Source organism: Lepidothrix coronata, unplaced genomic scaffold (genome assembly GCF_001604755.1).
Source record: "Lepidothrix coronata isolate B3197 unplaced genomic scaffold, Lepidothrix_coronata-1.0 Scaffold10, whole genome shotgun sequence".
In the NCBI taxonomy this organism is placed as follows: Eukaryota; Metazoa; Chordata; class Aves; order Passeriformes; family Pipridae; genus Lepidothrix; species Lepidothrix coronata.
The window spans coordinates 7,131,426-7,157,586 of record NW_016690190.1 but is presented as its reverse complement, the minus strand read 5'-3'; the positions used below and the strand labels follow the sequence as shown (position 1 = coordinate 7,157,586).

At 39.7% G+C, this 26,161-nt stretch overlaps 1 protein-coding gene across 14 annotated transcripts in view; it reads right to left on the bottom strand.

Annotated features, from left to right (window-relative positions):
* The window catches only part of ERC1 (ELKS/RAB6-interacting/CAST family member 1), a 289,654-nt gene extending 263,573 nt beyond the window's left edge, over positions 1 to 26,081 (bottom strand). For 13 of the 14 annotated variants that reach the window (XM_017804631.1, XM_017804640.1, XM_017804634.1 and 10 more), the window contains exons 1-2: positions 26,009 to 26,081; positions 14,522 to 15,344 (exon numbers count right to left, since the gene is read on the bottom strand). In XM_017804631.1, the coding sequence (XP_017660120.1) occupies positions 14,522 to 15,190 (669 nt within the window). In that variant the 5' untranslated portion in view covers positions 15,191 to 15,344; positions 26,009 to 26,081. Of the gene's footprint in view, positions 1 to 14,521; positions 15,345 to 25,802; positions 25,835 to 26,008 lie in introns of those variants that run through there. The other variant, XM_017804632.1, reaches the window with a different exon arrangement.
* Between the last annotated feature and the right edge of the window lie 80 nt (positions 26,082 to 26,161).

Here is a 26,161-nt window from a genome sequence, read left to right as displayed (position 1 = left end):
ATTCTCCTCACTCTCAGATTCACCCTGGTCTTGCACGGGATCAGCTCCTTTCAAGTAATCCCTGACTCAACCCTCATTCAATTCACGGCTGCAGTTCTTGAACTGTGACTGATTGCAGAGGCCTGGGAGCCCTTCCCTGCTACCTGAGCAGATTGGCATATCCCAGAAAGATGCAACATTTCGTTCAGATGTGTTCTCTCTCTATTTGCATTCTGTGGGAGACTGTAGGAAGCCAAGTGGGAAGGGATGAAAAAAATTGAGTAATCTGTCAGGGGATCAACACGAGTCTATATTTCACATTAAAAGTTCTTGAGTTTCACAAGCAGGAGTTGAAAAAAAGATTCCCTTCTTTATTACTGTCCTTAATACTTGCCTGAGAAGGCTAATCTTCAGAAACTGAAGCATACTTTTAGTGAGTTAATAAAATTGAAAGGAAAATTCAGTCCTTATTTACTACTTCTAACCAAACTCTGTTCTGAAGTAGATATTTTAAGCAGAAAATAAATTATTCACAAGTGTCAGCATATGCAAGATTGATTTCATTCTAGGGTTCATTACAAAACTTCTACAGTAATAAAAAATATATTTACATTTCTACAGTTATATATTTTCATCTTATTTCCCACAGCCCTGCTGCTTAAGGAACAAAGTCATGAGAAAATTAGCCTTTTGCTATGTCACTCTTTAACGAGAACAGTTCCCTGACCCCCAGTTCACCCAAAGAATTCACTCAACCCTCTAAAACTAGTACCAGCAAAAGGGGACAATGACAAATTATCTGAGATTAATGATAGTGGAAATACAGCATTTTTAAAACAAATTCCATCCAAGAGCTACATTAAAAATATGTGCAAAGTTCAGGACTTCCTAATATTTGGGTTGACTCGTACTGAATTGATTCTGCTTTATTCACCACAAGCTGAATACGTGCTCACATTTTTACAATACCAACTGTAACTCATTTGGGTGCAGTGACTGATGCATACTAGAGGGGAAATAAAACTCTGTGGGGATAGCAATTACTGATACTGCCCCAGGGATCTGGAATTTTATTTCTGAAACAAAAGATGCCTCAAGAATGAGCAGAAAACTGAGATTAGTGTGAAAATATAATTAAGACAACAGCTATATGTTTTTCCAGAGTATTTCTGTCAGGTGTTGATGGTCAAATGGGTTTGATTCCCTGCAGTTTATGATGTGCACATTCTTCTGTTGTTGAAGAATGCCTGTTGGCCATTCAGAATACACAGAAATCATTTGTAACTGGGAAGTCAATATAAACTGTGCTTTGAACATGAGGCATTATAAAAACTTCATGAGAAACAGAGCCCTTCTTGTTTCCATGTTAGCCATGTAAACAAGCAGCTTGGATACATAATGTGTGTGTGCCTTAGGGCATAACCTGTTGCCCAAAACTGAACTTGTGCAATTTAAATTATTCCAACATCAAAAGTGACATAAAACCAATTATGTTACACATCTCCCAACAGCCAGCCCAATGTTGAAGGGGGAAAAGACAGGAATTGTGCTTAAGGAAGAGGAAACCAGCCCAAAAGAAGACAAATTAAGAGATAAAATAGTTTGGTAATTAAAAAAAAACATTCATTTTAGCTACTAATTTAAGTATTGTGCATGAGGGGACAATAATTTACTTCTAGTAACAATACTTCTCTAGTGCCTTATACTTCATGTTTTACACAAGCTCCTGTCATCTTGATTTAATAGCACCTATTAAAGGTGCTATTAAGTGTACTGGTTAATAGCACCTTTTAATGACAAAAAAACTGATGTGATAGACAAAAGCTCTGAAAATAATTGAGATGTTAATTCAGAACACGCTAAAACAAGTTAAGAGGGAAGATGTTTTCAACTGGAAACTAAATCTGTTTATGGCAGTAGTAGCAGTTTTGTAACTTGGAATTACTAAATCAGTGTCACTCGTTACTTGTAATTCAGGTTTATGACGTAGTGCACAAGGGATGCAAACTATCACTTATACCTGGCAGAACCTCGACCAGTTTCTTTAGAATTAGCAATGATCATAAACCATCAAATTTAAGTACTCATGTCCTGCCTTTTTTATTACAAAATACCTTGCTAGTTACTCTACTACGTGCAAATCTGCACAATTCGGTCAAGAAAGTGACTTTCATAAATTAAAGGCAGGCTTTTTACCAGGCTTCCCACAGTGTCAAAAATGTGAAGATTTATACGAAATCATTCACGGGGTAACAAGTTTTGCAAGTTAATTATAATTTCTGTTTGCAATATATATAAATATGAATGAAAAAGTAGAAACCACTGATTTTCATAGCTTAAAAGATCAACAAAAGAAGCCTAACTGAATGGAAGATTAAGGACAGAAATATCCATCCAAAGAGAATTAAAAAAAAATTAAGAAAAATACAGCATATTCCCTTTTAACATGAAAAGGCAGTGACAACATAGAAATACTGAGTTAAAATTATCCATTTTAATGAAAAATTACTACTTCTGCATTTTTGTAGTGAAGTCTGCTATTCATGAAGTTCTATTGAACATATTGGAATTTCAGAAAATGAAAGTGCTCAACAGCCAAATCTCATCTCATAGTTTCACTAACATATAAACCATTCTTGTTATTGGTATACTTCTAAAATTAGTACCTTCACTCAGAGATGATTAACCAAATTAACTGACAGAGTTGTTTAATCACAGAGAAATAGAAGTCAACTATGCAGGACAACTGAAGCTTAACACTCTCCAAGAAAAGATGGCAAAAATAAAGATACCTTGCTTCAAACCTAACCCAAGCATACTATAGAGCTCTTAGGGAAACATGTCTGAAGAGCTCACAGCACTTAGTATATATCCAATATATATTTAACAGAGAAAAATAAATCTAGTCAAGAGTTAAACAGCAAAGTTATATGCAGCATACATGAAGGGGTCCCAATATCACCTACTATCTTTAATAATCAGGTCTTTTTGTACCAAATAACCTGCTAACAAGCTCAACCTGTGAAGTACAGATCTACTTTTTCCAGATTAACCTTCAAAGACTGTCTAGCATTCAGCAGCTCACAAAGAAACATTAACAACTGTATTAAGCATAAAAGAAAGTGAATTAATGATTTCTTCTACAAATTCCCAGACTAGCAGATTAAAGAAGTCTGACATGAAACACTAGAAAAAGTTACTTAACAAAAAAGTAACACTAAATATGAATGAAGGACAATTCTCACACAGTCAAAAAAGAGACAGACCTTAGGCCTCTTAAAGGCATAGGGATTTGAGCTGATTCAGCCAAATGGAAAGGAGGAGAGGAATAACTTCTGAATAAGTACACACTAAATGGATTTTACACTGAGAAAACCCAGCATGTGGTTTTACAAGGCAAGTCCTGAATGCATGCCCAGCTTTAGTAGAATAAAAAAAAGTAGAAGCTTTTCCTGGATAGAAATGGTAACCTGGAACCTTCTTTAAATCACAAAAGTTCGAATTTGAATCTCTCTTCTAGGAGGACTGGGGAGAGAGAATGTAACAGCAGTAGGACCAAACTTGTTCAATTGTTATATGTTAAGTGCAAAGCCCAATTTTAAAGTCACGTTGTAAACATACTTATTACCTTAAAACAAAAAAAGCTCAAAAAAGGTAAGACGGGTTTTGTAAAAGCAATTTGAAGGTATACTATTTCCAACTAAAATGGCTTAAAAAGGATTAATTAGTAGTGGCAGTAGTACAAGGATCTCACTAGCATGTTACACAACTGCAGAAAGTATTACATATAACCTGAGCACACACAGCAGTGCCCAAACTTAATTCAACTCTTTGGCCAGGAACGTGCACAGAGCTTCTCACAAATCATGGCCAAAGCATACTTCTTAAAACTTTCTATCAAAACCAGCTTCTAGTTCATACCAAAATTAATTCAGTGTTAAGAGAAGTCTGGATTAATTCATTTTCTTGCAAGGTGATTTTTTTGGTTTCCCTCCCCACAAATAAATTACTGCAGATAATTCCATTTTTTTTCCCGAGCCTTCCAGCCATAGCAAAGCAATTAGAAGGTCCAAACACCCTCTGAAAGAGGATCAAAAAATGCTGTTTATTTTTATTCACTCATAAAAATGCTGTTGACTGCATATACATAGCACACATTTTTAGAAGAAAAGCACACCTATGGTTGTAGGTCTTTTGTACTTTCTCATATGAAAGTATACCTTTCTTAGAAAGGTCCCTCCTTTGAGTAACTAGGTTCACAGACCTATTAAAATGGTCACACATTAACAGCCTCACCACCATATGGCCAAACCTGTCCCATCAGACACTGGCTGAAGGAGAAAGGCTTAAATATCATCTTCCAAATCAAAGCTTCCATAGACAGAATAATTTGACTTTACTCAACTGATACACATGCTAATGAAGGCTGGGAAATTCCTCTACCCTCAAAGAAGAAAAGCACACCTATGGTTGTAGGCCTTTTGTACAATTACTTAGGATAAATTATTAATCTTCAGGAGTAACTACATCTGTTAAAATTAACATATGCACACACAAAAGGAAGATTTTGGAAAAGTACATGAATTTGCTATGCTAATGTAAACCACAGAAATACACCATACTTGGTCAGATCAAAGAATTATCTAGATTTTTACCTCTGCCCTTTCCCAAAGTTCTTCTCCTTCCTCATCAGAGTTACTGAGCAGCAGTATCTGAAAAACACTGGAATATTGGTATTTAACTCTGCTGCACCTAGTAAACACAACACTGTCATCTGTACTCCTAAACTGGACCGACATGAATAATGAATCACTGAGCAATCTGATTCTCCACATTTATCCAATGAAGGGAAATAAGGCAGCTACTTCCTAAATCTCCACTACAGAGCAGAGCATTTCCTAACAACCTAATTAAAAGTCTTTACTATGCTTGTCCTTTCCGCCCATTTCCTTTTTCTAGGATTATTCTGGGATTCATTGTTTCACCAATTAACACTAATCCTCAGACTAAAGCTTTTGTTATCCTCTCCACAGATGTACTTCCCTCCCCCAGCAAAGAAACCCCAAAACCTCTTGCCACAGAAGCCAAAACCACTTTCCAGGAACTTCCTGTGTACATTTTTAGTTGATGCCAAATACAGAAGTGTGACCACTCTTAGGGACAGTGTCTTTCTCATCAACCAACTGCTTCTTTAGATCAGATCCAAGGCATTAATTGACTATAGAGGATTAGCATCCTCTGCAGTGAAGCCGTACTTTCCAAGCAGGTTGGCGTTTCTTAGCTGTGTTGCTTTTTACATTTGTAACATTTTAAGAGCTTTGGTATGATGCCACCAATCCTTTAGTAAACCGAATTGTTTAGTGTTAAATGTTTCCATCTCTCAAAAGAGACACAGATGTAACAACAAGCCTTGTGGAGGCTTCTAGCTGTGAGATCAGATGCTCCAATAGGCTGTGTGGGTATCTCGCCTCTCTAATGAGAAAAGCTCTAGTTATCTCAAGTTACTTTTGTTGCTTTATGGTTTGTTTCTGTTCATCCAAGAACTGACATCCGCTTATAATGCATAAAGTCTAATAAATTATGCCAAATAGTAAAACAACATAAACCAAAAAATTTTAAAAATCTTCGTTTTCTCACAGCAAGACAGGAGGTCTGCTGTAGGACACACCACTGTCTTCAGTGTCAGGACTTCTCCCTGGTCCAAAAGAACAAGTCTAACAACTGGTTAAGCCTGAGACGAGGACCTGCAGGTGCAAGATTGCTCAAAGACAACATGCTACAACACAAACAAGTGCTCAGAAAGCTTTTCCCTCCCCCTCAGTCAAAAAAAAAAGTATTTTTCATCTAAGACATGATTCCACTAAAATCCAGAGCATTACTCAGACATCAATGTCATGATTTCTGTAAGGGAAAAAGGTATGTAAGTCTCATCACACTGCATTAAAAAAGGGCAAGATTTATGTGTGTCTGTGTGTGTGCATATATATGTTTATATATATCTCTATCTTTATATATATATATAAATTAATGCCAGAAGCTACAAATATATTAAGATATTATATATTAAGAAATTTTATTTATATTAATATGTATATGTGTGAGGTTTTTTAATGCCAGGAACAATCAACTACTATGGAAGAACCAGATCCTGTATAAAGTACCTGAAGAAATAAGATTTTCATCTCCAAATGGTGGTGGTTCATGTGCTGACTTGTTTTAATCTCAGAAACAAGCGACAAGAAGCATTAGAAGAAATTCATGGCCCTGTATTCTTTGGAATCCACATCAACATATAATTAGAAGACCATCTGTTCACAAAAGTTAACAACCCAAGGTAGCTGCTACCTTATCATCTGACAAGAAGGATCAAAAAATCCATAAATTTAATGTCAAGCATACTTTCTCACGGAAGGCCTGCATCTGTGAAACATTTTAGGCAGTGAAAGAGTATTTAGTGAAGTGCCTGCTCCTCGATAGTGCTGCTCATGAGAACATGATGATGTAGTACATATCGTCCAGGAAAAAATGCAACCATACTTAGCTTTGATACAGATACCAGCGAGGCTTAGTTAATTTTGGACTACCATTTATTACTTGCTTGTTTTTCCAAAGCTAGGCTGTCTCCCTGTTCCTCTCTCCAGCCCACTGAAGCAGGGGATGTGAAGGGGGAGGAGAGGGGAAGAAGCAGAAGAGTGTACCACTGTAGAAACAGAAATGCATAACGATGCCACAGAACCTGATTACAATGCAGATATCACACAGGAACAGGCATTAAACAAAGCACCCTTTACAAAAGTAAAGTTTAGTCTCCACCTCTCTGCTATATTTGCAGAGCATCAAAAAATACCTTTTTATTGGACAGATGATCTCCACCCTTTCCTCCCTCCCTCAATAAGTAGCGTATTTTCATTGTGTTACACACGAAATTCAAAAAGTCCTCACACCCCTATGACCTGATCTTATTTTCCATGCTTGCCATGAACTGCCCAAGATGATTAGGAAACTACATACTGCATTTAAACTCTTTCTGATGTTGTAGAATCAAATTCTGGAAGAACCTAACTGCCTTCAAACAACTGCCCACTCTTGTCGACTTATACTATTTATTTTCCAAAATAGTGATAACCATCAATAGATTTTAAAAGGAATCCATACAGGAACTGCATGCAGCATAGTGCAGCAAGGACTGTATTTATCTCTGTTTCAAGGGGTTCCTGGACCAGAAGCTCCAACACCCAGAGAAGAGCAAAAGCAGCCCACTGCACACACACTTTAATAATTTAAACAATAGGAATAAGCAGCAGTACATAAATTAAAAAAAAGATAAATAAAAGCTTGTATATAGATCAGAAAACAGCTCAAATGCAACAGGCATCAAGATCTAAGGTTTACTGATGATTGTACATTACTTAGCATTCCAGTTTACAAACCAAGTTGCTAAAATTAAACTGAAGAAGTCAGTCACGTGGTATTTATTCCTGTAACTGTTATATATGAGTTTAACTCCTCCAATTTCTAAAGCAATGATCACTAGAAGCACTCTGAATGGTGTTCTATGCCAGTATTTTGGCACTTGATCACGCTCGTTTCAGTGAGCACACATGCAGTAGAAAACTACTTTATGCTTTTGGGGGGTTGGGGTTTGTTTTTTTTTTTGTTTGTTTTGGGTTTTTTGGTTTTGTTTTGTTTTTTGGGTTTCGTTTTTTTTTTTGTTGGTTGGTTTTTTGAAAGGGGGGGTTCACGTATTGCTTGGGAGTCACGGGTTGTATTTTTTAAAGAATCCAGTCTCTTCCTACAGTGAATCCATAAGACCACCTTCTTAATGGAGGTCAAATGACAAAAATTCAAATTACCATGAAATCTCTTTAAATCCTGATCTAGATATTGACAACAGATCCCTCCTTTCTTTTCTTCATGGTTTAAATATAAACACTGACTCTGCAACTGCAAAACACGATGTACATCGGTATGCCCCAATTTCTCCCAAACAGTACAAAAGTTTTTAATGTTTAATCCAAGATTATAAATACAAAGAAAAAGTCAAAGTTGTCCGGGGATAAATAAAGGTAGACAATTTAATATTCCTTGGAAGCAAAATTATCCCTAAATCAAGGAGGTTTTGGGTGGTTTACTATGATCTCTAAGTTACAATGGTGCTTCACATCATTGCTACCTGCTTCTTAAGGCTGCTGATATAACCAAGCACCCATTTCTGCTTCACAGTCCAAGGTACTACTACTGCAAACACTAAGCAGATCACTTACAAAGAACAACTAGTATCATCACAGAAGGAAACCAAATACATTTTGTCCTTGTATTTTTTCCACTACAGATGGTGACTCTGACCTTTCCAAGAGGATCCAATATAAATCTGAAAATACTATGTAGAAACACACTTATGTAGAACCTTCTGGGTTATGAAGCTTAAGTTTTGCTAAAAAGACTTTCTTTTCCAGGTCTAGTGGTTGTTATCTTCAGACAAAAAAAAAAAAAAACAGAGATATAATTATGATCCACTACATTTAGCTGATGCAGCCATTTTTCCCTGTGTTCAATGGATTATGGCAAAAATTATTTGGAAAAACTACAAAGCATTATCCATGCAAGGGAAAAAAATCATGTAATCTCAAACTGGCTCTGCTTACCTGCTTACAAGCCATTGTAATCTGATTTCTGTTGAGGAGCTCAAATTGTTATGACTGAAAACACTTGTATTTGATTGTGTCTACTAAACACAAGTGCATCTAGAAAATTAATTCAAAGGAGTTGCAAACTGAAACATCTAGAGCACTACCAAGTTTATTCCTTTATTCCCTCCCTGCTGGCTGAGCCTACAGCATCATTTCACAATGTTTCTTGCTTCAAAACTAATTCAGAGAGCTGGAATGAGTACTCTTGATGAAATATCCAATACAGTCATCACTTTCAGAGTACAGAAATGCCCCCTCTAAACTCTTTTGGTCTCCAGCTCTTATCTCAGAATATACATATATATATAAGTATTTATCCTAAACACAAAAGTTTCCTTGTTTTACTAATGTCTTGAGCATTATATGGACTATTAACAGGATCTTAGACACCTATTTTGCTGAAAAAAACCCTGTTCTTTCCAACTAACAGTTCAGTCATGGCAGCCCACTCTGCTGTATCATCTTCAAGTCTGTGAGGCTTCCTAATATCACTGAATTGAAAGGAGTTTAAAAAAGCTCTATCTCAATTTTTGGTCTTGGAGGTACACATGAAGATTGTCATGAGTATTATTAGTATAACTTCAATCTTTTTTCCGTGGAATGGCAGTTCCATGTAAAGTGCTCCTCTCCTTTCCACTTAAATCAATAAGGCAAGGAAGACACAAGAGAATACTGGATTTGGCACTGGAAAGCTATAACATCAGTACAAAACCACTGAAAATGAACTATAATTTCATCTATTGCCATCATTTATGATTAATAACTGTTCTAATAACTAAGTAACTAAAATGAAGCCTTATACAGTTTTATAGCCACCTAGTCCACACTTTAGAAAGTAAGAACCCTTAGGGGGAAAAAAAATAGTAACTCAAATACCAGAATTACAATAACGCTGAAAGGGATGATGGTTTCTAGAGAAATACAGTTACACAAACAAGACTTTTCATGAATATACACACTAAATGGCAGAATAACACACTGCAAACCTAGCTAGGAGTATAATGTCTGAACAGCCCCAACACATAGTGGAGAAAGAATTATAGCAGAAAGAGTCTGCTGTAAGTTCTGCAGAATTTCAAGTAAACTCTCCCCCAGCTTAACAGCAAAAAAAGCTCAGTTAAATGCTAAGTTCAGCCATACCACTGACGTCACCCGTTTTATTCCAAGCTGCTTTTGAGTTAGTAGTATTCCCCTTATATGTTTAATGGATCAAGTAGAGACCAGCTGTTCAGCCCATGCTACAGCTCAAAGCAACCCAAGGTGTTAGATTCTACCTCAACAGGAAACATGGGAGAAAAGGAGCATTAGGGAACACAGATAAGCATAAAAAGTCTTAATTTTATTTCCTTACAGAATTGAAAAAAAAAAAAAGACGGAACACAGAAGGCCCCTCTCTCGGGTGCTTAGATGACAATTTTTGAAGTTGCTGCAAAGTGCTGCAACTTCATAAATGCCTCAGATATCAAGCACTCTTGAGGAAGTAGTTTTGAGTTATTCTAAGAGATAATTAAGTTATCATTTCATGCTGCAACTAGGGAAAGACAGAAGAAACCTTAAAGCTGGCAGCATTCTAGAAAGCCAACAGACATCTGCCAGTGAAAGAATTATTTAAGTGTAATGCTGTGGGCTACAGATAATGCCTTTAAGCCATGCCTAAGAAACCACATACTACACAATTAAACATCCAAAATGGAAGAAAGCTTAGCTTTCTATAAACTAATAACTAACTCAGGAATGGTACTAGTATTAGAATGACACAGTACTAAGACGTACAAAAACTTTTTTTTAATATATAATTGGAAAAAAAAAATTAAATCAATGGAGAAGTGAGAATTGATCTGATTTTCAGAGGAAGAATGTACTCCTTAGAAGCTCAGCCAGTCTCAGAACAGCAGCACCCAACATTTTAGAGACTAACACATGGACAACTACATTTTAAAAACTGAGATGCTCGTTGCATGCTACTAAGAAATGGAGAGTAGTTCTGACTCTGGAGAAGAGCACTGATGAAATGCTGGAGTACATCCCTCCCACGTCTCCATCACAATAAAGTAGAATCCTCTTCAAGTGCTTACCCCAAAAGCAAGGTGAAATTCCTTTCAGGAGTATTTTCTTGGTTAAACTCTCTCACTCAGACATCCAAGGTCTCTGACCACAAAAAGACCACAGAAACGCATCAAAGCAAAAAGATGTTTTCAGCAGTACCACACTATTTTAGCTGAAATATAAATCAGATCTTAAATGCAGATCAGTCAAATGTGGGAAATTTCAATGCAGGGTGTCAGACATCAAACTTGCATTGTACTACCTATTTTAAGAGACAAACACCTTGTTATCAGCAAGTTTGAATTGAGAGGAATTCCTTTGTTCTAGAGTTTCACATCACCCGCCACTATTCAGTTCAAACTCTTTCTATCACAGTGCAAAACATACTCACTCTCTTTCCTTTCCTCTTCTGGTTTCTGATGAAGAGGTTTCCAGGGAAACTTTAAACCACACACACTAAAAAAAAAAAATTATTCTTCAACTCAGAAAAACACAGTTACTAAAGCACGCTGAGGAGAGTGATACCAAGCCAAAACCAAGCTCCTGTTTACTGGTTTCATCAGTTTCTCCTTGAACATGCACAGGTTTGCATAACTGAGAAAACATTTGCACTCTTCTTTTGGCTTCTTGCAAAGTATGATTGGTTAACTAATCCACATTGCACTGAAAACTATTGTGTTTTTTCAAGAATCTTTGTTAACTAGAGGAATACTTTCCATGTTTAGTTTTGAGCTCTTCAAAACGAGAGGACAATAACACTCCCCATTTATGAAAAGAAAGGAGTTTGTCTCTTCAAAATCGGTAACAAAGGACAAAAATAAAGCTCAGCATATGCCACACTGCCCAGCTGAACTATTTGCTCAGAGTAGCTGATGCTGCACCACCAGCTGGGGAACAGACCACAGCTGAGCAAGATTAAAGCACTCTCCACCCAGGTGAGAGCTACAGAGAACCATGTGCATGACATTCTCACTGTTATATCCAAGACGTCCCTTCTACCTACTGCCCTAAGAGGGCAACCAAACAAAAGGATGTGACTGTCTCAGGACAGGTAGCATGCTCTTTCATCTCCCTGTTCATTCTCTGAGCTTTATCAAATCCAGAAAATTTCCTGGAAACCAGTAAGCAATACATCAATAATCGTGACTTATTTGCACTATTCCCAAGAAACAGGAAAAAGAACCCGAAGACACCAGTGCATTTATTCACAGAAGGCTTTTCAGGTGTAACAACTTCCAAAACAAAGGGTCGATTCTATCGTTCAAGTTGAGGTGACAAGAAGCACAATAAAATAAAAAAACCACAAACAAAATACAATCAGTGACAATCAAGTGTGTGTAGAGGAATAAAGAGCCATGACCACAGGAAAGAGATTGAGATGACTATCAGATAATGGCATGAGTCAGCCAGCAGCTTGGCTCCACCAGCTGAGTCAATTTTTAACAATGCAATTGGCCTGAAATAAACTTTATTTAAAGCACAAGTAGTGCACGTGCAATACTTGTATTGAAGTCTAAAACTCCAGTTCCTGCAATTATACTAGAACTCATTTTAGGGGGAGGCTTGAGGGGTAATGATGAGATTTTTCTAGTCCCCCAAGAGATCAGGAAAATCTCTTGTTCAGAGTATAAACAGAGAAGTCTGTTCAATTATAGAAAATCCTATTAAACTGATCTTCCATATAAAGGACTGAAGTGACCAACTTCAAAAGGCTATAGAAGACACAGTGAATTCAGAGTTTAATTAGGTCACACTGTTAGCTAACTATAATCTATTAATTAGCATTCTTAGTTTTTACAGCTCATTGCAATAATACCCTTTTACTTTTAAATTGCACCCTTCTTATTTTTGGACCAAAGTTATACAATTCTACCAGTGTGGTACTAATTACAGTGATTGCCTTGAGAACAGCAGCCTAGAAATATCTGTAAATGTTTAATTAGGGGATAAAGAAAAGACAAGAAAAAAAAATCTAAGAGTAATCACTGTTCTCTAATCTATTCATATTTAGTAATTGCTTAATCCATTCTAAACCATATACTCATTGGATTTTTCTTGTAAGATATTGAAAGCATCTTCAAATGTCAAAACTGATTTCAGAAAAAAAAAAAAAGAAGTTACTATATTCCAAGACATTCTCTTCAATATGAAAACAGGACTAAAACCGAAAAGAATTTGAGAATTAAAAGACTTACCTGCAACAAAGAGCACCAGAAAGTTGAGTGAATGGCATTCCATGTATTATGATCCTGGTACTGTACCACTCTAACTAAAATTTTCACTGTATTACTCCTTCTAAAGAAGTCCAACTTTTACAATAGAAATTATTTAACTGCAGGTTTTCTGCACTCCAAGAAGACATATGAAAATGGATACGAAACGTCACACACCTTAACAAACCCCACATCGTAACACTTACCATTTAGCAAGAATACAGCTGTAAAACCACATGACAGGTTCATTAAATTATTTCTTACTACCTTGGGAAAAGCAACTTACTTTCTTCAACTAAGTTCTTTAAGAAGTGAAAAGAAAATTGCAGACATATTCAGTGTAGCAGAGTACCATTAACCAAAAGGAATTAACTGTTTAAGACAGGTCAACCGAAAGTAGAGTACAACATGTGGAATACTACCAGCACTATCCTTTTCCTCCAACAGTTTCCCCTCTCCCTTCCACCTTCTAAAGCAAACCTTACAAAAAGTGTTCCCTAAAATAGCAACTATACCTTAAGAGCTACAAGAACATGATCACGCTTGAATTATGGAAACTATTTCATTAAACGTTCCTGGATACTTAAAAAGCTCAGTAGGGAAAGTAATTTTGCCATGGTGGAAGCTGACTTACATTTCAGGGAACTTTTGAAGCTGGGTGCCAGGCCCATTTTTCATTAAGAGTAGTGAGTTTTATGACCTGAGAGTCCAGAGAGATGCCTAACTAACATTTGGCCAGAAACAACTGAAGAGGAGGATGCTAACTCAAAGACAAGTAGTTACTTCAGGATTAAGATAGCAAGAAGGTCTAGGTAAGAAAACCTGAAAAAAGCTTTTAATAAGTGGAACAGACTACAAAGAGACCTCAACTTTAATCAGCCTCTCAGTTTTATTCTAAGTTGGAGATGCTTTTAAGATGGACAAGACAAAAGACCCAGACACCCCAGACTCTCTGTTCTTCTGCCTATTCTGTAACTAGCCAGACCACTACAAAAAAACTTGTAGGGTGTTCTGTGAGAGTTGCACAACAAGATACACACAGCTTATAATAAAAAAGCAGATGAGCATGTAGAAAACAGTGTTACTTAAATGTAGCCAAGAACACAATTTATATCTGTGTGTGAAAACTGCAGGTCTGGAGTTTTCCGTCTAAAGTAAGACCAGTGTAACCTGAACTTTGTTTTAAGGGCAATCCATCGAAATTCAGCAACAGTTCAGTTGTATTTGGGGTCAGCAGCTAGTACATTCTGCATCTCAGAGGTAATTACCTGTGAGATGCATTACCTCTTCAAGAGGTAAACGGTACGAAAATATTAATTATGAACAGGGTAACATAATTTCCCAAGGAAACCACGTGGTTAGCACCAGTCCCAGGAAAAAAACCCACATGACACCCAAGGAGAGACAGGCACTCAAGAGTCTGACAAGAAACATTTAAAAAAGAGGCTTGCAAGTTGAAAACACGTCTTACCCACATCAATTACCCAAGAAAAGCACCGATCTCATTTAGCTGCTTAAATGTGACATGCAAGTTTATTAAACTCATTTGATCACGCTACCACGCTAACACAACCGTGACATTAGATGACAAACCTGGTTTTCTTCTTGCAAAACTCTATATTGTTCCTTCCAAATGGTGATTTTTGACGCTTCATCTTTCCTCAGAGCTCTCTCCTTTTTTAGCTCAGGACTCCAGAAGGTCTTGATGCTATTCATGGAAGAACTCAGCTTGCTTTCCTTCACCTCCACGTCCTTGCGAAGCAGATCGTTCTCCCTCAGCACTTCTTTGAGTTGTGTCTGCAGATCCATGATGGTGTTATCCCTAGCCTGGCGCAGCGAGTGAGGCACAGTGGATGCCATACTCACCGGGGGGAGGTGGTGCTCCCCAAATGCGATGGTGTCGCTGGCAACTCCACTACTGGCGATGTTAGGGCTGCTCCCCATCGCAGTCATCCTAACACCGTAAGGCAGCCGCCCCCCAGACCGGCCCAGAGTCATGGTGCTTTTCGGGGTGTCTGCACCCACGTTCTCATGGTCACTTAGATACATAGGGCCGGACGTGGCATAGGCAGCGTTTAAGGACTGGATATTTTCCATAGAAAGGGTTTTCCCACTGCCACCCCCAGTACTACTCCCAGAGCTGCCTCCTGTACTGTTGGTTCGACGATGGCCCAGGCGTGGTGACCGCGGCAGCCTCGGTGAACGCCCTGGGCTCTGGTTGCTGGGCTCAACCTTCCCCACGGACCGAGCACTTCCATACATGATTAAGCTGGTGGTGTGAGGCAATCAGATAGGCAAAAATCGGGAATGAGAGAGTTCTTCAGTGGTTATAAGTCAACTTAAGGCCAATCACAACTTATGACAGATCCAGTTGTCCATCTTCAAAGTCACATGCTCATGATGTTCAGGACCATATCTGTATCAATAAGAATAACATATTAAAAACTGTATCAGTAAGAGCAACAAATTAAATACCTAGCTTATCATCAAATGTTTTGTCCCGCATTGCAATACAGTGTATTCTACTACCTTTGTACTTCTACAATATCTTTTCAATTTCCACTCACAGAAAAGCAATCTTTTATTTAAACCCTAATATTTAAACTCAAAGGGGAACTTCTATTTTTGTTTTTCTGTTGTTACATTATCACAGTAAAGAGGTAAGGGAAAGAGAATCCATCAATTTTCAAGCCAAAATTTTGTTGGTCATGATCTAACTCTACAGAAGCCATCTAATCTTTTCCTCTGTTTCTCATCAGCCCTAATTCTTTACTTATTACCTTTCTGAGTAAGAGAAAATCAAAATTTAAAGCCCACTGAGTAGTATATTTTTCCTTCAAGCACTGCTAGCTTCCATAGGACACAATTTCTAGACCCTTGAGCTGTGAAAATAATCCTGCAAATGGGAAGACACGATGGACTGAAATGACTCTGATCATGATCTTGACTACCAGGTCACATTTGAGTTGCTGTCAGCCTTTCTTCAAACGCAGAAGTCAGAACCAAAACTCAGAGTAATCATGAAATCACTACTGACCACAGAGCTTAAGCAAGTAGAGATGTAACTCCAAAAGAACAGCAATCACACAGCAATGGAACCAACAAGGTTGAGAGGAACAAGAAAATCAAACCTCCACTGAAAACAAGTTCTGGTCTTTTGTTTTTTCTCAAACTAAAATAACTCAAATCTTCGTTCAGCTTAAGAAAAGATTTCAATTGAAACATGCTTTTCATTAACCAGCTCAGATTAATCCCACGAAATAATATTCCAACAGCAGGGACCTGAAACACAGAACAGTATGACATCATCATGCTGCTGTTCCTTCTCCCCTCTACTTTTTCATTAAACAAGAACTCTGGCAGCACATGCAATAAAACTCCTTATTTTTGTAGTGCAATATGATGCTGCTGTACAAGTGCTGGCAGGGAACCCTTTAGTGCAGGGGCACAGGGTTGGGACCGTGGTTAGTAGTCAAAATCTAGTGGAAAAGCAAGAGACAGGGAAGAAATCCATTCCTGTGACTGAACTACTGCACTAAAGAACCACTCCCACTATACAGTTCTCTTCCCCCTCCTCCTACTTTTTTCCAGTGTAAACTATTTCTTGTAACTGTTGGGCTCAACTGAAATAAAAGCTAGAACATTGAAACATTCCTGATCACCACAGACGAAAGAATATTGAGCAGTGTCTAAAGAGCAGCAGCACCTTATATATCCCAACATCTTTCCTTTCACACCAGCTTTTATCTAACTGCCCCCTCTGTTCAGAAGTTAGGTTTGACAGATATTCAGAATCAATTTTTTCAAATCCTATAGCATGTGAGTGAGATAATAATTGGGCAAGTAGATTAAAGACTAGGTTTAAAAGATGAATACACTTACAAAATATAGAAATAGTGCAAGTGGGTGGAGGGGAAGACAAAAAAACAATATTGCAGAAAATACTGGAAGGGAAAAAAGTAAAAGCCCAATGAAGAAAAGATACAGCATTTTTCCTTTCAGAACAAAAAGTTAGTAAAGGAAAAGATACAGCAAGAAATAGTTTTAAAATGTTTAGTTGAAATTTTAAATGGAAAACTAGATCAGAATAAGCCAGCATTTCTTCATTTTCACACAATTTCATAGAAGATACAATGGCATGAGCAGTTTTACAAAGCTTATGGAAGCTGATACTGTTTTGCGAGCAGTTCAAGACATTCAAGTGCTTGCTCTCTTTTTTTTAAATGACAAGAAAAGCTAGCAACAATATTGCTACAGAATATTTTAAAACACATACATAAAGGAAAACAGGCCAAGGAAAGACAACCAGCAGCATTAATAATTGAAATTACCTACCAAAGCAACACCTACAGATTTATTTTTTTAACACTAGTTACATTTCTTCTATTTCAACTCTATATCCTTATGCAAAACAGTACAGAAATATAAACTATGTAACAAAGTCTACACTGTTCCACTGAAGTTGCTTCAATAAGCAAGACACTGTGCCCCAGATCTGGAAGAAAAACACTTCTTCCAAACAGAAAGGCTATTTCAGACTAGTCTCACTGTTTGAGATATCAAAATGCTAAAAATGCTGCTGTGACACCACTTGAGCTCTCAAAACAAGTCAGATATGATTTCTTAGACGCTCCATAAAGTACATTCAACTGAGAGCTTGCATTCATGAGGATTCTCTTGAAAATTAATCCAAATCACAACACTTAATTCATTTGCTAAAAACTCACCACAGTAAGTCAGTGCAAACACTCATTCACTTAACAGCTTTAAATGAGTTTAACTTGAATCAAGAGATCAGACGTGTTTTACTGCACGAGTTTCAGTTTCCCCCAAAACCACTAAGTTTAAAAGCTGCTGGAAGTACATCACTGTTGCACACAGAAGTATCACCTGGTAAAGCCCTTAAGAGCACACAAGAGGAGCACAAAAGTTTTTAGATCACTTCTAGTGAGTTCATCACCCTCAAAATAGGAAATCTCACGGAATTGCTTTCTCTTTGCTTTAGCAAATGTTTTGTTGAACTATTAATACTTTTCAAAGAATGAAATTGGCTGATACCCTTGACAGAAAAGCAGCTTCCCAGGCAGCTGCAAGGAGCTGGTACCACAGCAGGTGCTGAGCAGGAAGCATCTCCAATTATACTGGGCAGGCAGGCGAGCTCTCATCCACCCTAAGTGGAAACACTGTGCTAATTCAGCTCTAAGTTTTGTTTCACAGGTAGGCACCATCCTGTCTGCTTCTCCACAAACATCAAATAATTCAAGCTATGAAAGCCAACTGCTAGAAATAGCTGTTGATCAGGGTTATGGGAAGGATTCCCAGAGCTGGCACCGATGAAACTCAGGGAGAACAACTCTACTCTCACTGCCCTGCCTTACACTGCACCCACTTTTCAAACCAAAGCAATAGACTGAGAAGAGAAGTAGTCTCTGGAAAGAGGCATATGTAACCCTCCAGTATTTTTCTTGAATAACAACTTTGATTACGCCATTGTTAGGCTTCAAAGCTGTGAATATCCCAAGTGTTAACTAAATACACCCTTCCACACATGCAGCCAGTTTCAGTCTTTTCACTGACACAGAGATTTGCCGTGGTTCAAGCAAAAAAAAAAAAGTTACAAAATAAATCTTAACTCTTTTTTCCCCCCCCATTATTTTTCTAGTAGCATTTATCCCCAGTCATATCAATTTGTTGTAGAAGCAAATATTAAGACAATTAAGCTAGGAAAAACGTCTTTCATCCTGGAAACAGCAAAGTGAAGGAAGCAACAAAAAAGTCTATTCTTATTCACAGCACCAAGTAATCAGGAAGAAGAAAGAATTCTGTTTTTCCGCCTGGAATCCAAGCAAAAGTATATGGAAGATTTCTTTCAGATAGCAACATAACCAGAAATGTTGAGAGTTTTTCAATATTCTGACCCACAGTAGCATTTTACCAGGAATCTCAGAAGTATGATTCCTTATCTTTCATGAGGCCAACATGCAGCACTGTTACTATTTTCCTCTTCTACTCTGACTCTAATTTTAGTCACAAATAAATCATCCCTTAACCTTACAAGATGGTGGTAACCACAAGGAACACTGTCCAACTGGGACATGAACGTGCAAACCACCTTCCCCTTGCAAGCTCTCCTGCAGGTTTCCAAAAACTTCGGTCTTTTCTGCCAATATTAGGAACCCTTACCCAAGATTAAAAAGAAAGAGACTATAAACTCCAAGTGTTTAAAAAACCAAAACAGCTGAAGCCAGTGCTAAACCATTTTCCCTCAAAGGTGGCTTGTATACCTTTAAATTTATGAAACACAACTCTCATGTTGACTGTTCAATAAGAGAACAAAAAATTCCAAAGAGTATCCTATCTGCAAGCCAAATTAAAAAAAAAAATAAATTCAAGTCAGCCCAAGCAAAAACTTCATATAGATATCTAGAAAGCATAGCAGCTTTGCAAGTACAAAAACATATGACTGACCTGCTTTAGTATTAGTGGAAAATGCTATCTAGTGATTATGGAAAAGGTGGAAAGAAGGACTATCAGAAAAACAGGCAAGAATTACACAGTACTGTAGAAAAAGGTTTGAAAAAGGACAGTTATGAACACATTTTCTGCATGAAAATGTTAAGATAAATTAACAGTACATTCTGCCTGAATGCTAGCTAACAAAAATGTCTTCTCAGATCATAGGTGACTGTCCAAAAAACACTCAGAGACAGACACCATGAACTGTGGAAAAAGTTTAAAATCTGGCAGGAGACATTTAAATGTACTGCAGTGCAATTTATTTCATTACAATAACCTGGTCAGCCAGTGAAAAGCAACGGAGAATTAAGCTTCCTTCAAAACAGCAAAGCAGCTACCAACCCAGTAAGAACACCAATATCCAGACCCATACACACTGAAAACAGTGATTCAAAGCAGCCCAAAAGCTGCATCAGGCCCTGGCACACAAAAAGAACAGTCAAAAGCCACCTGCACAACTTCATGCAGATTTACTTGTAAGGCAATTATGACATGAGAGAGAGCAGGAATAGGAACATGGGTCTTGTCAAAGATCTGATGGTTTTCAATAAAAAGGTTGTATTCAGGCATAGTGGAAATGTAAGAAATTCTGCAGGGATCACATTAACATCAACTTCAGTATGAAGACTCCAATAAAATGAGATGTGTTTACCAATGCTGTCACGCTCAGCCCCTATATGTAGTATTTTATGTGAACCAATGGCTCAGAAAGCAGACATTCCTGGCTACAGCTGACAGAAAACAGAAGATTCATTAACAGAGAGTTTTGTTAACCTCTGGAGGATCTCTCTTGTCACATAAATATATAATGCCTTTCATATCTCCCTCTATTCCAGGACAAATACTAATACCACAGTAACTACTTCTAGGGAAGCAAGCAAACAAATACACAACAACATACTGCAGAAATACAGGAAAAACCCTGCTTACATTTGTCAAAACAAAAAAGAATTTTGGAATAACTTCTGCAGCCTTCAGCAAGTAACATTTCCTCTGAATTTCTTTCCTGCAGTTTCTGTTCAGGACTGATACCAGCTGACAGACAGCAACATCTATGGAGACAACTCCTTAACAGTATCACTGCCTGATAGTCGGGAATGGGGCAGTGGGATCACAAACCAGGCAGGCAAGCACAACTCTAGTGCCTCCCAGTAGCATACTGGAAGCCATCTATCCAGCTTCCAGAAGACAGAACTTCTTGTCCCACCGACTCCTGTCTGCACAAGGAAAGCTCAGTTTTATAATAGAAGCAAAGTCAGCCTTCACAAGAGGCGCCTTAATCTGATAAAGGTCTGCAGCAGACACATTAGGCTTCATTAACAGAGGTAGCAATTGTTCCCATTTACATAATTCACACCCGAAGAGCTAATCACAAATAAGGATGACTGGATTACTCAGCAGGACGTGGACTACCGAGTAGCACCGTGAGGAGAAGGGGGTAGAAAAGGTAGAATTCCAAAAAAAGGGAAAGCTTATATTCCAATAAAACCCTGCCAGATATCTTTACCCTGGAACCCAGACAGTGGGTATAATGAGAGAATTGACACGATTCACAACTTAGAGGTGTCTTAATCAAGAGAAATATTGAATTCCCGTTACTTCCTAGTGCACACCACCACAGTTACAAAAGCTATGGCTGCTATGTTACTTTTTATATAAAGTCTGAAGCCTTTAACTTAGGGCTATATTATACATTTCAGTTTTGACTAGTTTTGGAAGGTAAGAAAGCTCACTAATTTTCATGATAATTTAATGACTATTACACACAAAAAAGACAGAAGAAAGTTTACTCTGGAAACTGCTTGCAAGTCAGTCAGTGCTGGACACAAGGCACTGAACCCATGGAATTCAGGGTTGTTTATCTTTATCAAAATATCCTCGTGGCTTTAAGAAAGCAAGAAAGCAAAAGCGATAAATGAAATTAAGACAGAAAGAAGCCAAAAAAGTAACTGTTCATATTAGGATTGATTCTCATTCCTAAATAGCACATAAACAGAAGCCCAAGCGCTGCCATCTGTTTATATCCAATCCTTTTTAAAAGCTGTAGGATGGTGGTGGTGGTTGGTTTATTTTTTTAAATTGAGTTCACCTACTTGCACATCTGCCAGGTTCACTGAACGTAGCAGTGCCTTTGTTCTGTCTCACCAAACATAAGAAGATGGGAATTGATATATTCTCCCCCACGTACACAACAGAGAAATCTTCCCAGAACAGCATCTCAGAAATCCCCAATAATCTTGAGATGACTTTGACATATTAAAAAAACCATGTTTTGTAAAAGGCAGGTCATCAACCCCGACCTCAACAACCCCGACATTTTGAGGAAAAAAAACAGCAGTCATTTGTCAAGGGAGTGTTTTGTTTCTAAACATAAAGTGACATTCCTGTTACAGTTTTTTCATTTGAAAGGTTAGCATAAATGGCACACATACACTTTAAATCACCACAGAACATGGAACCATCTTGATGACCCGTCCTTTTTAGATACCACTCTGCTTCCTATTCCTACAAGATAGCCCATCCAGAAAACACTACCTGTGAGTCTCTAAACAAGAGCCAGAAATACTCATCAGCTTCCTAGTTAATTTGTCTCCCACATGTGTACAATTCCTTTCATGGGATCTACTTACCCAACAAGGAAAACAGAACATATTCTACTCTACAACAGTTTCTTTGCAAAAGCAGATTTAACTGACATCAAGTTTTGTTTCTTATAACTTCCATAAGTCTTGATATCAGCATAAAGGGTACACTTCCACCACCAGAGCTTCATTCCCTTATATCTTCTTTCCCAAAAAACAAGACCACAAAAACAAAAGACTTACCGTTATTATAGCAAATAAATCTATTTCAGCTAAAACCTTTATTTACTCATATTTATATACTCTTTCTGATACGCCACTTGCATATAAGGATTTTTTCTTCAAGCTCTGGAGGTCAGTCTCAGCTTGAGGCAGAACATGAGGCACTACTGATATTTCCAAAGGCCTTTCTTCATCTCCCTTGTCAGACTTCAGTGGTTCTGCACCCAGCGTACTAAGAGTCAACCCAGTCACTAAATTTGGGTGGCACAAGCAAGTTCTTTCTGTTCTGGCTGCTGTGCACAAACAGAAGCTTCTCTGTCTTCCTCCAGAGACTGGAGCACATACTGATTAACACTCCCTGGACATCACACTGAAAGGCTTTCCAGGTGTGGCAGAAGTCTTGGACACTGCCTCAGCACATATTCTCTCCCTGATTGAATCTGTTACAGAAGGATTAGCACATGGTGCAGATATGACCATTCTCAAACTGGTTCTTGCCTGGGTTTACCAGAGACTGGACCCACATCGTCCCTCCCTGCCCTACCTTCTTAACACTGACACGTGGGTAGGCTGGGTAGGTGCATCACCATTTGTTTTGTGCAGTGACTGGGACATAATTATAAGTCTCTAAATTTAAAGCAGATGTGAGAAAAAAAATTACCACGTGCCCTTCCTCTTTTGAAACAAGGTACAAAACACAAAAAGCAACAGGAGCCAGAACCCACACATATCACTTCCTAGTGATAAACTGATTAAAATAATTCTCACTCTTCTAACTACCTAAAATATTGAAGACCTGTGGATGTTAATTTTCTGTCACCGTATGGTTAGTTTATAGCCTGAATTTCAGAGTACGAAGTCAGTAAATACTATGTGTTTGTATCCATGGCTGTTTCTCTCTTCCCTACAGGTGGCACAAACCCAACAACCCCCTTTTCTAACAGCTGAAACAAAATGCTAAAAGCAATAAAGATATTTCAGAAGCCCAGAAGGACCTAGAAGCACTAGTGAATCCATGCAGACAGACAGCCTAAAGTCACCATGGGTAACATCACTGTGCAAGGCAAAGCACGCTCCAGCTACAGAAATTCCATCATAATCTCGCCCTGACAACGAAGTTGCATTAACAATATTGATATGAATCATATACTAGAAAACACCACTTTTGCTAAGTCAGCACTGGATTTCCTAGGATCTCCTGCTCTACCACTGCCATACAGCAGCCCACTGCATGCCACAGAGTTAAACTCTTGGCTTAAACAGGCAGCAATGGATAGAATCCTCCTCACCAAGGGTGCTCTGAAGGCAGAGTAGCCAGCAAGGGTCAAGAAGACACACTGCTGTTTTAGTTGTAGCAATTAGTTTAAAAGCCACATGCACTCCTCCATACTTACATCTCTGATCAAACCGTACTCAGCTAAAACAAGCCAGACCCTCCAAACATAACACACTTTATCAGTGGCTTAGACAGGTAAGTGTTGTAACAAATCTCTCACACAAAAGAGAGGATTTGGGGGGAACAGGCTTGAAAATAGGGAGGAGGGATAACAATGGGAGAGTATCCTGCTTCACAAAATAAGGAATAATTGTGAGGAACTCACACGCTGCGTACAATAGTATGGTGAAATATTTCTATTCATACAGCAGCACAGATAACTGCTTCCAGGAACTGAGAAAGGGATAGACTCAGAGGGGAATAAAAAAAACCAGTTAACCCCCCCAGTTCCCAAAGGCCCTTCAAAAGCCAACCAGGGTTTCTTTCATCACCACGATTTGCAATTCAGCAAAAAGGTATGGGTCATGTAAATACAAAACCTGCTTTTTTTGCTAGTCAGGCCATTAGTCACATATTACAGATGAAAAGTTATGCGAACAAAATCTCAAAAAAGCTCGTGACAGGATCGAAAAGAATGTTAAAAATTATGAAAAACACGATGCTTTAGTATAGCCCAGATAGTAGGCTTTCTTCAGTTTAGGCTTCTGCTAACATCTTTATAGTGATTTAATTACAACTAAATTGGTTTCCCAGCAGTGGTGAAGAAAGTTCACATTATGTCAAATATTATGATAAATTCACATTTCACTCAGCAGATCCCAAACTTTTTCAAGGTGCAGCCTCTCTTGCAGTTTGATGGATTCAGACAATTCCAAAATTCTGGATGACACAGTAAAGCCACAGACTCGACTGCTCTACAAACTGCTGTTCTGTCATAAAAGTTCTGAACTGTGCTTCCAGAACTGAACTACATTCAGTACAGCAGTTAACTAAACAACTACTGATTTAATCCAAATATTTCATTACTGAAAAAAATTCCACTCTTGTACTACCAACTCTAGTCACAGCAGCACGGGCAAGGTGGTGATTTCTCTCTTCCCATCCTATTTGAAATGGCTGTGAGGGTGCTGACTCATAAGTGACCCTGAATCGGGGCACACATCTGAGCTGCTGCAGTTTTCAACACAAACTCCAGTAGCATGTCAGGTTGTGGCTCAGGAGGAGATGTGTGTTCAGCCACCTACGGCTACAGACGCCGTAATCTCAGGGAGGAAAGGAGGGCAGGCAGCTGGCGGAGGTTACTGCTGGAGTCACCTTAGCCCAGCTGGCCATTGTTTGAGAATTACAACCCTACAGCCAAACCCGGCAACTTTTTTGTGGTTACAGCCTGTCGGGTTTGAGGTAACGTGTTATCCAGCTGCAACCACCCCATGGGCACCAGCGTGGCCCCCCAAACATGCATTGTTCTGAAGAACAATCCTATTTCTATCCATTTGCTTTCGTTCCCTTGGCTCCTGTACTGCTCCCCCCACCACCAACACCCCCGTAGGTGTTTCTTTACATCTTTTCTTCGCATCTCCCAGTCTCTCCCATTTCCACCGGGGCTTCAATTCTAACCATTTCACACGGCACGAACCACAACGTGAACTTCCACGGTGCACAGCCAACATTCCAGGTAAAATAAATTGCAGACTTCCCAACTGAGATTCGGAGCTCACGCTACCAACGAGGCAGCTGTGGAAGGGCAGCAATTCCTGACACGGGCTCCAGGATGGCAGCAGATCCAGAAACAAAGCACCGTGTCAGCTGACGCTCACCCCGTAGTAGAGGCGATAAAATACACGAAACGTGACCGTTCAGCGCTCGCAAAGAAAACACACACGAAAACCCCAACACCGCCACAGGGTCTGGGCAAAAAGGCAGCGCTCCCCATCACCTCGGACTGAGGTGACTGAGACAACAAAAGCGAGCGCTTCCCAAGGACAGACCGAGCGAGGAGGGGCGGAAAAGCACGGCCGGGGAGAGCGAGCGGGCAGCGCAGGAATGACCGACCGTGCGAGGCAGCGCCGGACCCCGCCCGGCCGGCGGGCAGTGCCCGGCAGGACGCGGGGTGATGTGGCCGCCCCGCCGCGCTGCCCGGGGCCGTGCCGGGGCCGCCCCGCCCCGCCGCGGGCGGTGACAGCGTGCGGGGCCCGGCGGGGCGAGGCCGCGACCCCCCCGGCCGCCCCCTCCCACGGCCCGACACGGCCCGCGCACCCCCGCCGGGACCCGCACCCACCTGCGCGGCAGCGCCGCAGCCCCCGGCGGACCCTGCCCGGCCAACGCCGCCGCCGCCGCAGCCCCTGCCCAGCGCGGCGGCTGCTCCCGCAGCTACCGGCGCCCGCAGGCCCCGCCCCGCCCCGGCGCGCTCCCCCCAGCGGCCGCCGAGGCGCGTTAACCCTCCCCGCCCATTCCCGGCGCGGCGCGGGCGGCGCGGCCCCTCACCGGCTGTGTCGGCCCGCGGGCAGCGCAGGGGCAGGGGCGGCTCCGCCGGGCCCCGCTCGGCGGCTCCGCTCCGCGCCGCTCCCGCCCGCGCGCCCGGCGCGAGACACGCGCAGGCCCCGCCCCCCGGCGCGCGCGCCCGCACGGCCGGGCTCC